The sequence below is a fragment of the Zingiber officinale genome, unplaced genomic scaffold (genome assembly GCF_018446385.1).
Source record: "Zingiber officinale cultivar Zhangliang unplaced genomic scaffold, Zo_v1.1 ctg244, whole genome shotgun sequence".
NCBI lineage: Eukaryota > Viridiplantae > Streptophyta > Magnoliopsida > Zingiberales > Zingiberaceae > Zingiber > Zingiber officinale.
This window is the reverse complement of record NW_024589916.1, coordinates 81,723-94,730: the sequence shown is the minus strand read 5'-3', so window position 1 is coordinate 94,730 and position 13,008 is coordinate 81,723. Positions and strand designations below refer to the sequence as shown.

The following is a 13,008-nucleotide window of genomic DNA, read 5'->3' as shown; positions in this document are numbered from 1 at the left end:
GGTAAAGCGTGGTGTCTCCGGAATTTAACACAGCCGGCCCAGATTATTCATCCAGTGCGTGTCCATGGACCTTTGACCCTACAACTTATTGTGCAAGGGTGCCACACCTTAACCGGTTGATCCAGCCGGCCTTCTCTTTTTATCCATGAATAGCTACTTGGAGGCCCATATAAGGGCGATGAATAACATGAGACCCAAGCGAAGTCACCAAGAAACGAACGGATTTTTTTCGAAGAGCGAGGGAAGGGAAGGGAAAGGGACGGGCGCCATTACTTCCGACTGCCTCGTCTAGTGGTCGTAAGGCTGCAGGTCGCTGCGACTAGAACAATTCTCCGTCGTCGTCGTCGATGGAGCGCGTTGTGGCGGCTAACGAGGTCGCCTTCAGCTTAGGGTTTACTGGACACAGCGGTCATCTCCATCTCGAGCCACTCCATCCCGTTGTCCGGCCGAACTCCTTGACTTCTCTCCCTGATTTCATTCTCGTAAGTACTCCTCGTTCCATTGCCCTTTTTAATTGTTGCTAACAGGTTTATCTTTGTTCCTTTGCTTTCCTATTCTTTGTCTACTATCTTCATTTGAGAAATGTTCGTGTTACCACTGAAAAATAAAATTTCATACATATATATCCTTAGATTTTAACACACACAAAAAAAGATAAGCATCTTGATGATAAATTGTATTCTTGGTCGAAATTAAACTCAATTCAAGTCGTTCAAATCGTGATAAAATATTACAGCAACATTTTTCTCCTGGTAATTTATTCAATAAAACTGTAAATGCTGTATTCTTTTGTTGTAGCCACCTGCTTTTCCTCAAGAAACACATGAAAGAATGAGGGAGAGTATAGAGGAAAATTACCTTCATCCAGAGGTCGACCTTGATGAGTTCTCTGTGCAAAACTCTGGGAGGTGGTGGCATTATGATTGGTTTGACAGGGCTAAACTCCAGTTGGAGCCTTCAGAACCCCGTTTCATTGTTGCTCCTATGTGGGAGTTGCCATTCAGGCGATCCAAGAATTCAGTAATATGGAATCCACATTCAGTGGAGGTATCATTGAGATTCTTCTCTATGTCTCCCTAAACATTGCACTTATATCAAAACTATAGCAAGAAACAAGTTCTTATTTTATTCTTTGATTTGAATTAAACTTTCTTGTTCTTATTCCAGGTAGACATTACATTGCTGATGGAAGGTGCTCAAGAGTTGGGATCAATGCCTCGAATGCCTGGGCCACCAAAGGAATTTGTAAGAGGAAGCACCAACAACCGCCCATTCCGACCAGGAGGACTTGAAGGTTCTCAAGCTTTACAAAGAAGCCTTCCCGAGGGAGCACATAGTGGTGATTGGGTGCATGAAGTTATCCATGGTGGTCATGCTCAAAATGTCCCCCCTAGCTCTAAAAATGGACTTGATCTAGGTAGCCTTAAGGTACTAGTTAGTAAGTAGTTACTAATTGTTCAACATTATCTCAACTACTGTTCACTCATGTGATGCTTTCTTTCTTTCTTTTTTTTTTTTTTGAAGGAATATACCTGCCAATGGACCTATACCAGCCAACAGATATTTCCAGAGAAGGATTCTATTGATGAGGGAATGGTAAATTGATGCCCAATATTCTTTTTTATCAATAGGAAATATGGTGAAAATTTGAATTTGCTGTAAAAAATCCTTATTAATAATCCATGACTCTCAAATAATTTGAGGAAGAATTCATCTACTTGTAGTTGCTTATGATACTATCTGGGTAAAATATTTCTCAGTGTACCCATAGATTTTTCTTTGATGCAGGAGCATCTTTGATTTAATTTTTTTTCACGTTTTCCTTTAGTAGTTGTTCCTTAGTTTAATTACATTTACTGCCAGTGTCATGTGACTGATGAGTGGGCCATTTATGTGTAGGAGCTACAAAATCAAGAGGAAAGAGAGGAGCCTATTCTATTATACCATGTCTAGTACTTTGTTTTGGAATGAGCAAATCGGTTTCAAGCGTTGAAGTTCAATTCTTTGTTCTTTCTCCTGTTCCCTTATTGGCATCTAGGCTAGTTAGGACTAGATCAAGTGAAGGAGGAATGTATTTAGGTTGACATTAAAACATTAATTGAACTCTATATCTTATAGGCATTTAAGGTTTAGTGTAATCATATTTTGGAGTAGAAGAAGAAAATTACATTGGGAAAATCACTATTACTTACCCTATAAAGAGATTGTCTTCTTGTTGCCTCCTAGCCACATCACATAAATGAGTAGCTTAATGGTGTTGATCCTCTGTGGACCCTACATTTGCTAAATTGCTCTTTCATTTTGGGTTTTGCTCCATGATTTATTTTAGTGGAGGATCCATTGGCTATTGGTGTTGCCATCATTACTCTTAAATAAAGGACTATTTTGAGAAAAAATCGCGCAATCGAAATTTGTTTGAGTTATTTGGAAATAACCATTTGTGTTAAGTTGTTAATTTTGCTATCCTAAGATAAATTAATTTGAGAAAACAACATGGAAAATTAGGAGGAAAGAGAGAACAGAGGATGGGAGCATAGAACATGAGAATTCTATGTAGATTAAAACAAGTAGACAAATAAAAAATGGAATGGAAGAAAAATAAAAAGAAGAGAACAATTGAAGAAATTTCATATGATTCTGGTGAATATTATATTCTAATAAATATGACACACTATGTCAATTTCATGTTTCGGTACCTAATATGCTATTTTCTACTTTTCTTATCCACTTTCTTTTTTAATTATTGATTTTAAGCATTTGCTCAAGATAACTATGTTTTTATCTTGTTTAATATGCAAATTTCTACTTTTCTTATTCAACCTTTTGTTTCCTATTGACTTATAAAAAAATAGAATAAGAGAAACATAGAAAGAAGAGAACAATCAAAGAAATTTTATATGATTCTAATGAATATTATATTCCAATAAATACAAAACAATATGTAAACTTAATTTTATACCTAATTTGCTATTTTCTATTTTGCTTATCCAATGTTTTGTTTACTATTGATTTTAAATGTTTGCTCAAGATAACTATGTTTTTATTTGTATAATATGCAAATTTCTACTTTTCTTATTCAACCTTTTGTTTACAATTTACTTCCAACATTTGCTCTATTCTTTTAATCTTCTTGTTCTTACGGAATGTGTTAATGGTATGACCCTACTTGAAACTGTATCAATTCTAAAGGCCTGGACAAGTGTCTCCTTGAGTGCTAAGCAGACAATCTGGATGCGTGAATTATCTACTACATTTTATTTTTCTTGTTTTCGTAAATTATGGTAATTGTAATGTATAGGTTTCATTTCACATCAAACATTTTAGGTTACTGATGCTCTCATGTCATTCCCTTGGCTAATCTTCATCTATTTATTACGCTAATTATGCAAGTTTTAGTTAAGTCAATATGACTTATGTTTACCTGAACCAAAGAAATTTATGTGATTGATACCTCATTTGATATCCAGTGCGCTCATATTATGTTGGGAGTTCCTACCAAAATCCTAATTAGCTTTAAGTGCACAGGCTATTCTTTGGATTTTATTTGTTTACTTTAATTATTATTTCCTCCTTTGTAATTTTGAACCTTTCTATATGGAATCTAGTAATGTCTTTTGTTCATTTTGCCGGCTCTTATCTTTTACAGAATAAACACTCAGTGCAGTTCAATTATTTGTTTAAAATGGCTTGGGAAGAAGATATCATTGAAGGATCAAGTGGTGATGGTGAGATTATGCCCTTTCTAGTGAGTAAACGTGGAGTTTGTAGTATTGTGTTTATGCAGGGAGATTCTTTTGTTTCACAACAAGATTGCAATATGTTAATTGCAACTTTTGTTTCTAAATTGTCACATAAGGTCTTAATGCTTTTTGGATTCAATTTGAAAATGTGATAATCTTAAAGAGATGCCTGAAGAACTGCTATATTGAGAGTTTTCCTAACAATTAACAGGAATTGAATAAGCATTAACAATGCATACTTTTGTTGGACTAATTTTCCTCCACCTTATTCTTAATCATTTTAATACCTAAACATTGATGAAACATCGTCAATAATTAGCACAAGTTTTGCCTTTCCTCATGGAATAGTTATCTACACAGCCTAGTTTTGATTGACTGCACTGTACATCTTCTTGTTAGTTTACTTCTTATTGTTCAGATACTGACAGATGTAATAATTGAAGGGGTTCAAGAAAGAAAGATATTCTTTTTTTTTTTCTTTTTCATTTTCATGAAGAAAGATTCTTTGTCTGACTTAAAGCATCATACAAGATGGTTCCTATGTAAAACTTTAATTTTAATGTATCTACTTGCTCCATATTATCCAGGTTCTAACCAAGATGAAATTGAAAATGAAGATGCAAAAGTTGATGATATTCCTGAAACTTTAGAAAATACGATATTGAGTGAATCAAGTGATGCAGAAGCTGAATTAGGTGGACAAAGTGCCAAAGCTAAGAATCATGACAAGGAGGTATGAAATATGTCATTTGTTCTAATTATGGGCCATTTGACATCATGAAAATTAGGGACTAAGTTTCTTATTTTTGTGCAAAAACAAGCTTATATAAGATTTATGGATAAATAATTGGGGAAAAAATTACAACTGGAGAAAATTAGAAACTAGGTATCTTATTATTGTGTAAGGACAAGGTTACATTGTTACAACTGATGTATTGATAGCCATTATGGAAATTAATGGGCAAAAAACATAACAATGCCTCTTTTGTACATTACGGGCTCATTAGTGGAGTAGTGCACCAATAATGTAGCAGACCATTTCCCACTCTGCATGTCAACTTTGGTTGGAAAAGGAAGTGATTTTTTTTGCCTGGTTGAACCTCTCACACTGAGAATGAATTAGGGAAGAACCAATAGATCAAAAAGACAAGACTATTAGCTTGGGTTCCCTAGCCAAAGGTTCATTTATAATTGACGATAAAGAAAAAGGGCAAATAACTCCAACCATTTGGAGAGTAATATAGTGAATTAGGTTAAAATTCCTTAGCTTAGTTTATTAAATTTCTTTGATTTGAAAGCCTTGTAATAAAAGATATCTTACTTGCCCTTCTTTTATCTTGTTTCTGGATACTGAGATGAACTATTCATATGGCCCCTCAACATTAGACTATTCATATGCAAGGTATATCGAACTATTACCTGATTGTAAGAAAGAAAATAGGGCTATGTGGATAACCAGTGCAGGAATATAGAAATGTAAAGCATTAGGTTGGTAAATAGTGAACATTCCAGATGTGAAAGAGCTAGTTCTGCAAACATCCTTATTAATCTAAAGAAGTATCACATTCCCCTAAAGAAGCAGCAGAATTCCTAAGTGCATCTCTACTTCTAGTCCTAAGGCTTCATTATCTAGTTGAGCTTACATCAATGTTCGATGGCTGGGGCAGGTAATTTTGAAGTAGGCAAAGTAAAACAGCATTCGAGTAAGTAAAACAGATGCATTACCACCCCTTTCCATATCAGGATTTGTACCAACTTTTGTAATAGTTCTTATTTGCACCATTTATTGCCCTTCCCTTCCATGGCTATCCAACAGAGCTAATTGAAGAAAACTTTATACAATGATGCAAATGTGGAAAGATCAAGAGGTACAACAGGGGGGATTGAGTCTTAGGGAAATGTTCCATGTCAATACATTCCCTTGAAGCGGCTTAGCGCGACTACATCGTTTCAGGAATGAGTGAATGGAGTGAATGCTTCCACATATTGAATGAATGAACGAAGCCAGGGAAAATGTTCTATAATACATGGTGTTCTCATTTAAAATATTCTAGTTCATCGAGTTATATAGCAAGATAAGATTTCGTATTAGTTTATCTATCATAAAAAACTTTATTGAATTTTAGCCATGATTAAAGCTGATTGGCATCACACTAATAACTCAACAAGGGAGGGAAGCCAACTGCTACCACAATGGCCACCCAACTGTCACCACCATTATACATAGTGTCATGCACCTACTTGCTTACTGGGCTGAAATGAGAGCTTATGTCAGACTGGGACAATGATATTCCCTCTCAGTTCATCTCCTGAAAGAGGGTATGGGAGAAACAGGTACTTGTATATTAATTCATTTTATTCACATTACATAAGATATTAAATGATGAAGAATCTTCATATAATGAGAGGAAGAGAAAAGGAACAGATTATGAAAAAGAACTGAATGATCGGACTGGACAATCTTCATATGAAAGAGCTGGTGCTCGGGGTCTAAGAGACCTCTCTCTAGACAACAAACTTCCATCCGCTGGTGCAGGTGGTGGGCAGAGGAGTGAATGGAATATAACCGCTTTCCTGCTGGTTTAATTTTTTTACTTCCAAAGTCCTCTGTTGCTGGTGTAAAGGGTTTATAGTGGACTACATAAGGAATGAACAACAAGAGCTGCAACAAATTCAAGAGACTCAGACTCATATTGAACTTTCATTGGATAAAGAACCAAAGATGCAACAATAATTCTGAGACAGGAGCTGCAGGATGGAATCCTTAATATGCAACAGAAAAGGGATATTCTTTTCCCTCATTAACCATCGATTCAGTAGCTGTACTCAGGAATTGTAAATTATACTCAGTCAGAAACTAAGTTGGTTCAACTCTTGAAGTTCATTCCATAATTTATACTTAATTTGCCCTCACTAGCTTTGTTGTGGGTGAAAGGAGAGTCCTGACTTTAAGACCCTAACACTCCTATGAAACATAAGTTGCTGTTGTTCTAGGTGTAAGTACGAAACAGTCTAACAGGGGATTCAAGAAAGAGAACAGTTCGTGCCTGAGAGGGAAAAGAGGCTACCCTCTGATTAAAACTAATATGCCTAAAGCTTCTCTTGACTCCTATCTTTCTGATAGCAGTTCATAGTCAAAGACAGGTTAGGAAGGTACCCCAGAAAGGAAGTTCAGGTAATGAGTCTGAGTTTGATCCGGTTTGGGAGTTGATTCAGTCCCAGTTGCTTTATGTACTTTTGTTTCCTTGGACTCATGACATATATAATATTGCTTTCTTGGCACTACACTTATTATAGGAATAGAGTACCACCCATGCGAGGGAAAGATAGGAATGAAAGAAGAAATTCTTTGAAAAAAGGGTACAACTTGACCCTAAGGAGAGAAAAGAAGGGAGCTTTACTTTGAGGCTTAGGTAGAAACCCATTACACCAAAAAGCTAGTGTCCTTATTCTCTCGTTCACAAAAGGATACTTTATTGGAGTTGCTTGGCGAAAGACTAAGGGTGTTTTATCAAGATAAGAAACATGAAAAACCTTTTGCATAACTTCTTAGAAATTAAGGGTTCTTGGTTTGAGTTAAGGAACACTTTCATTATGCGGAGGTCTTGACTAGCAGGAGAGGAAAGAATTCATTATTATCCTTATTCTCTTTAAAAGGGTGAAGATCATTTGATTCTTTTTAAAATATGAACTGGCAGGTGCCCTCTTTAACTGGATTCACTGCACTGCAGTTGTTGCTTCAATAGTTGTTTATCCATCTTAATGAGGTTATGATGAAGAGAGAGTTCCATTAGAGCTCATGGTGAAAGGCTCCACTCCCAAGTCTTCAGTTTCTGGTTCTGAATCTCCAATAATGTAGATCTTTTGTTGCTTCTGCTGTTTGATCAATAGGTTTCTGAGGTCGAAGAATTTTGTGAATGGACATGCCATGAACTCTAATCCTGTTGATTAGATGCTAGGTGAATCAATGACTCTTTTAGCTGTTGGCAACACTTCATAAATCACTTGAACTTGAGGAAACCTCCTAAAGAGCTGCAGAAAGATAAACTGCTAAGGATTCATACAAGAATCTGAAGTCATCCCTATAACTCACTTTAGGAGAAGAAAAAGGTTCTCTTGCTTCCTCTCCTGAGCCTTAGTTAGTAGCTGTTTTGGATGGTCTTTTGAACCTTGAATTTCTGTTGTTGTTTCTGGTGTTATAGTTGAATCTGGTGATTAATTTGAGGCCCCAAACCCAACATTGAGTTTTTTATCTAGGCTTTCCTTGGTTATTGGGTATTTCTATACTTGTAGCTTCGCTCTCGCGTCTCAGTTGTCTTAGGATGGTTTGGGAAAGATCCATGATATCAATAAGCTAGTTCCTTACAACTAGTTGTAAGAGGCCTCCCACCAAGAGTTTCTTATAAGTTGTTTGGATTGCAACACTATAACAAAAGAAGGTTTGAACTTATTCAACCAAGTCGGAAAACACTCCTTCTCCAACTCTTGTTGTGAAGAGTCCATCTTTTGATTTTGAGTTAGAGGTAGGTTCTTGAGTCATTGACTCCATTTTTCTATCCTTTAATAGGAGTGAAATCTGGGCCAAAGGAGGGATTCTAATTGGTGCACAAAAGGGTTCTTTAGATTAGAATGAGTTAACAGATGGAATTCTACCATATTTAGGAACCTTTCATGGGTGTTGCTTTCAATAGTTGTTCTCGGGACTAAGACTTATTCAAAGAGATTAGTTGAATGTAGCAACATCAATAAGAAAATAATACCTTTCTAATATTGCAACCTAGTCTCAGTTCATTAAAAGAGAGAGATAGATAGAAAAGATGGAAGTCAAATGTAACTTTGACTTTCGACTTATATTATGTTGTTTAACCAATAGGATTTGACCTAAATGCTCCGGAGAGAGGGAATGGATTTAGAGGTGATATGCCAAGACAATTGCTTGGTTTCATAGAGTCTCGTGCCCTTTTGAGATATGATGAGTTTTAACTTCTTATGCTACTAATCTTTCGCCTCTTGTTTAAGAAAGAGTGACTTGGTGTTGTACATTCAGTTGTAGTTGCGGTTAGGCATGCTTAGGGAAAGAGCAATTGTCAAAGTCCCTCCTCTTATTGTTAGAGTCTGAGTTCCTCTCTTTAACAATCTTCAGGGTTAATGGAGGAGTTGGAGTTGATTGATGAGCCTATACAAATGAGCATGGTTAGAAATATCTAGCTGTGCTAGTTGGCACAGGCACTTGACAATCGTCAAAGAATATATTTGGGCATGGGCTCAGAGCCGCAAGGCGGCAGTGACCTCACAGAGGCCTCTGTGTGGTTGTAAGGCCGTTGCAATTCGCTACAAGGCCAGGAGGCAATTTGTTTCCCTTATTTCAGATTAATTCTTTTCCCTCTCTTTCTTTTTAAATAAGGGTTCCATAAATAAGATATGGATGGTTAAAAAAATTTAAATATAATATAAAATCTAACTTTATAAAATATATAACTATAAATAAATTAAATTATTATATATCTAAATTTAATTTAATTTTGAATTGATCAAAAATAAACTCAAATTAAATCTAATCCAAACCTACTTATCCTAAATTGACTTTTTACTCAATAATAAACATCTATGGCAATTAAATATTTTAAAATTAATATATTTTAATTTAAAATGGGAAGGCTCGGCATAACGGTAAAGTTGCTATCGTGTGATATGGTGACCACGAGTTTAAGTTATGGAAATAATCTCTTGCAATGCTGGGTAAGACTGCATAAAATAGACCCTTCCTCAAACCTTACATTGACAGGATTCATGCATAGGACTGTCTTTTTATATTTTATATTTAAAAAAATACCTAAATCATATTGACATGACACAATACACAAGTTGTATCATTTTGATCATAAATCAAAATTCTAGCATGTCTCGAAATTTTAAACCTTGCAAATGAGTATGGGTTAAATAAACAATAGCAACCATCCAAATTGAGAAAGAATTTGAGCTGTCTTTGACCTAATTTGAGCCAATTTTGTGCCTTTCTCTGCTTATTGATCCAATTTCTTTTTTGTAAAACATGTTGCCCTCAATTTGAGTTGGGACTCTCAAATCATATCCTTTGGTTCCGATACTAAATATGATTGTCCCAAGACAGTTCCCTTCTTAATTGCACTTGTTTCGATAACTGACAAAAGAAAAATAGGGTACAAGTCAAACAATGTGAGCAACTAGGTAGGCACAACTAACTCAAACAAGTCTGACACCACTAACAAGATGGGGAATCTTTACCCTATGTAGTAGTGGGTAGAGTTTCTTCTTTTCCCATTCTTATTGTTTATCCCGAATGACAATATAGAGGAAAGGAGGAAGATTGATTCAGTGACTAGCCAAACATACTACATATATAGGGGCACTTCTGAGAGAAAGAGACCGATTCAAGTACATTAATATGATATTGATTAGCTGATACCCGTGAACACCTTGTAGTAGATTTCACCCTTAAAGACCTTAAATGAAGCTTATGCGGATGCTTGGTTCAATCGGGTTCCTATCAAAGTTGTATTAGTCAAAGATACTTCTAAGAGCTCTTTTAAAGTTGAGTGGGCAGAACGAGCTGCCGAGGACTTGGTATGAAGATATATGTTGAAGCAGTTCTGGTTGGAAGCCTAGAACAAAGTACTCTTTCTTAAGGACAATCTAATTTTAATTAACAATATCTTTATCTACTTATTTTATACACTGGGCATTTTGCTCATAAGAGCATATCTATCTAATTGCCTCTCAAATTTCTTTTGAGGTTGAGAGGAACATTACTATTGTGGTTTCATATTGCTGGGAAGTGTCAGTCAGGTCTGAATTTCGCCTTGTTAAGTGACATCTTTGTCATATGTAGTTAGAGATGTAAGTGAATTTTTCTTTCGTAAGAGCCAATAAACATTTCAAATACCAGTTAAAATCTAAGTATGTTATTATTTTGTAAAATCAAAGCTTCAGCACATGTTTTATAGCCATTCTGATTAGTTAATTTTATCTTTAATTAAAAATTTTAGATTATTCTATGCCTTGTATTAGGTTCTGAATTCATAACAATTAAGCACAAAGTAATTTAAATTTTGGTCCACTTATAGTTGAATGCTGCCTTTTGTTTGATATAGGGCTGACCTCATTTTTTTTGCAGTGACTATATGCTTGCAATATTCCTAACTTTTTTTTTTCAGGTGTGGGCTCTTCTTGGTGGGAATGATATAATTGTTGATCATTTCCATGAACTTGTTCCTGATATGGCTATTGACTTCCCTTTTGAGTTGGATAGCTTCCAGAAAGAGGTTAGAATTTGTTAATTCTTATCAATATTGCAGGGAAATGATAATTATAATCTATCTCCTCAAAATGAAATATGTTCATTGTGCAACCAATCTATGATGGGAAATGCCAGACACACCATTAGGAAAAATACTGTTTTAACAATTTTCATTTTTTTTTTGAAATTAGAAAATTAAGATTCTTGAGGAATTGGGGAAAAACTTTTAATAATCTTTTATAAGAGCAATAGTGAAATGTTATTCTTTGATGAGGAATATGTGAAAACCTAAAAAAGAGTTATGGAGAGGAGAAAAAGAGATGTGATAACATTTTTGAAAATGAATTTGGTTTCTCATTTTACTTAGGGCATTTTTGAAATTTCATGGATTGTTACAGAATGTCTCCAATTTTAATCATCCATTGGTTAGGGATTGACAATGGGTACTTGAGAATGGTGTTTCAGCAAGTAATTACTTGGTTATGTTGGGTTCAGGTACTTGATTGTGCTTTAATATTTGGGTTTAATTTTTCTTAACATTGTTTAATCAGCGAGTAATCTCTTTTTTACCCATTTAATTTGGTCTCTAGTTTTGGTACTCATTTATCATTGGAAGTGGGTATTTAAATGAGTTATAGCAAATATTTTATCTGGAATTAGTTCAGGTAGTACCTTAAAAATACATGACCTATTGCCATCTCTACATCTTGAACATCTAATCAATCAAAACATGCTTGTGTTGATCTGGTTTTTTGGCTTTTGTATTGTTCAGCTTAATGATAAGTGATATCTTGTCGGTTCTTAGGTTTTCCAACTATATTGGTTGTTTTAGTTTTTAGTAATTACCAAGATGTATATCACGTGCTAGCTTTAACTGCTTATCTTTTTAGTTAGATTAGACGACCTCACAAATTATGTTATTCGAACTCGGGTATGGATTTGTGTGCTTGATATGACTATTTTTCAAATCTTTTACACATTGCATGGAAATAGTATGTGTTTACGTGGAGCTTTGTTGTCAGAGTGTTGAGTATCCAATACAAGTATGGAGGGGGTAGATGAAGAGTCTGACTTTCTTATTTGAGAGAAACTTGTGTATGATATTTGTAAACAATGTAGTAATAATTGATGAGTATAAATTAATTATTTTAAAAAAATGATTACCAAGAAAAGTTTTAAAACTACTTGATGATCCCTCTAGTATGTTTATAGTTAAATGGAGGATGGTTGATATTATTGTCCCTTAGTTTACTTGGACAGAAATCAGGACGCAATCAGGGTACATAAACAAAAACACCCTTTCTCATCCCTTGTTTCATTTTTTGATCCCAACTTCTCTTGATCCAGTTCCTTCCCCAAGATGGCCATCACATGCCCTGGTTTGCCTCCTTGGAGAACTTATCTAATGGTGCAAACTTGGATAAATGAGATTTGTCGCATGCTTGAACCTAGCAAAGCTTGCTTATGTTTCATGGTTTCCCTTTGAATCACAATATTGTATGCAATATAAAGGAAAAAAATTGTGTATGATTAGTTAATATTCAGGACATTTTTTATTTTTGAACCAGCCCATCTTGAATAATAAAACTTTAGCGATAAGAAAAAAAAATCCATTTCCCATTTCGCTTTCCTCCTTTGATCTTCTTGGTATATATTATTTGCTAAAGCCTCCGATTACTTAATAAATAAATTAATAAAATAAATAAATGGCATCACAATAATTCAAAAATGATAAATTCATTAACATAATTCTCAACTATAATAAATATAAAAATGTTAAATTATCAAGTGTACAATATTTGGAATCTTGTTTAAGATTTTGGTCCTTGGTTGGAATGAGATGTGGGAGTGCCATGTTGATACCAACATGCAATGCTAGAAGCATTGATGAGGAGGAAGGAATATGCGAGGAGAGACTAAAGAAGATTGGAGGAAGAGAGGAAGAAGAAAGGAGCCACTACCAATTTGTCGAGTAGCATCATAGAAGATTAT

The 13,008-nt window shown here is 35.0% G+C and overlaps 1 protein-coding gene across 2 annotated transcripts in view; it reads left to right on the top strand.

The window, feature by feature from the left end:
* Positions 1-202: 202 nt before the first annotated feature.
* The window catches only part of LOC122037203 (DExH-box ATP-dependent RNA helicase DExH11-like), a 94,490-nt gene continuing 81,684 nt past the window's right edge, over positions 203-13,008 (top strand). For both annotated transcript variants that reach the window (XM_042596660.1, XM_042596661.1), the window contains exons 1-7: positions 203-482; positions 799-1,047; positions 1,168-1,428; positions 1,525-1,596; positions 3,647-3,725; positions 4,328-4,473; positions 10,934-11,041. In XM_042596660.1, the coding sequence (XP_042452594.1) occupies positions 348-482; positions 799-1,047; positions 1,168-1,428; positions 1,525-1,596; positions 3,647-3,725; positions 4,328-4,473; positions 10,934-11,041 (1,050 nt within the window). In that variant the 5' untranslated portion in view covers positions 203-347. The remainder of the gene's footprint in view (positions 483-798; positions 1,048-1,167; positions 1,429-1,524; positions 1,597-3,646; positions 3,726-4,327; positions 4,474-10,933; positions 11,042-13,008) is intronic.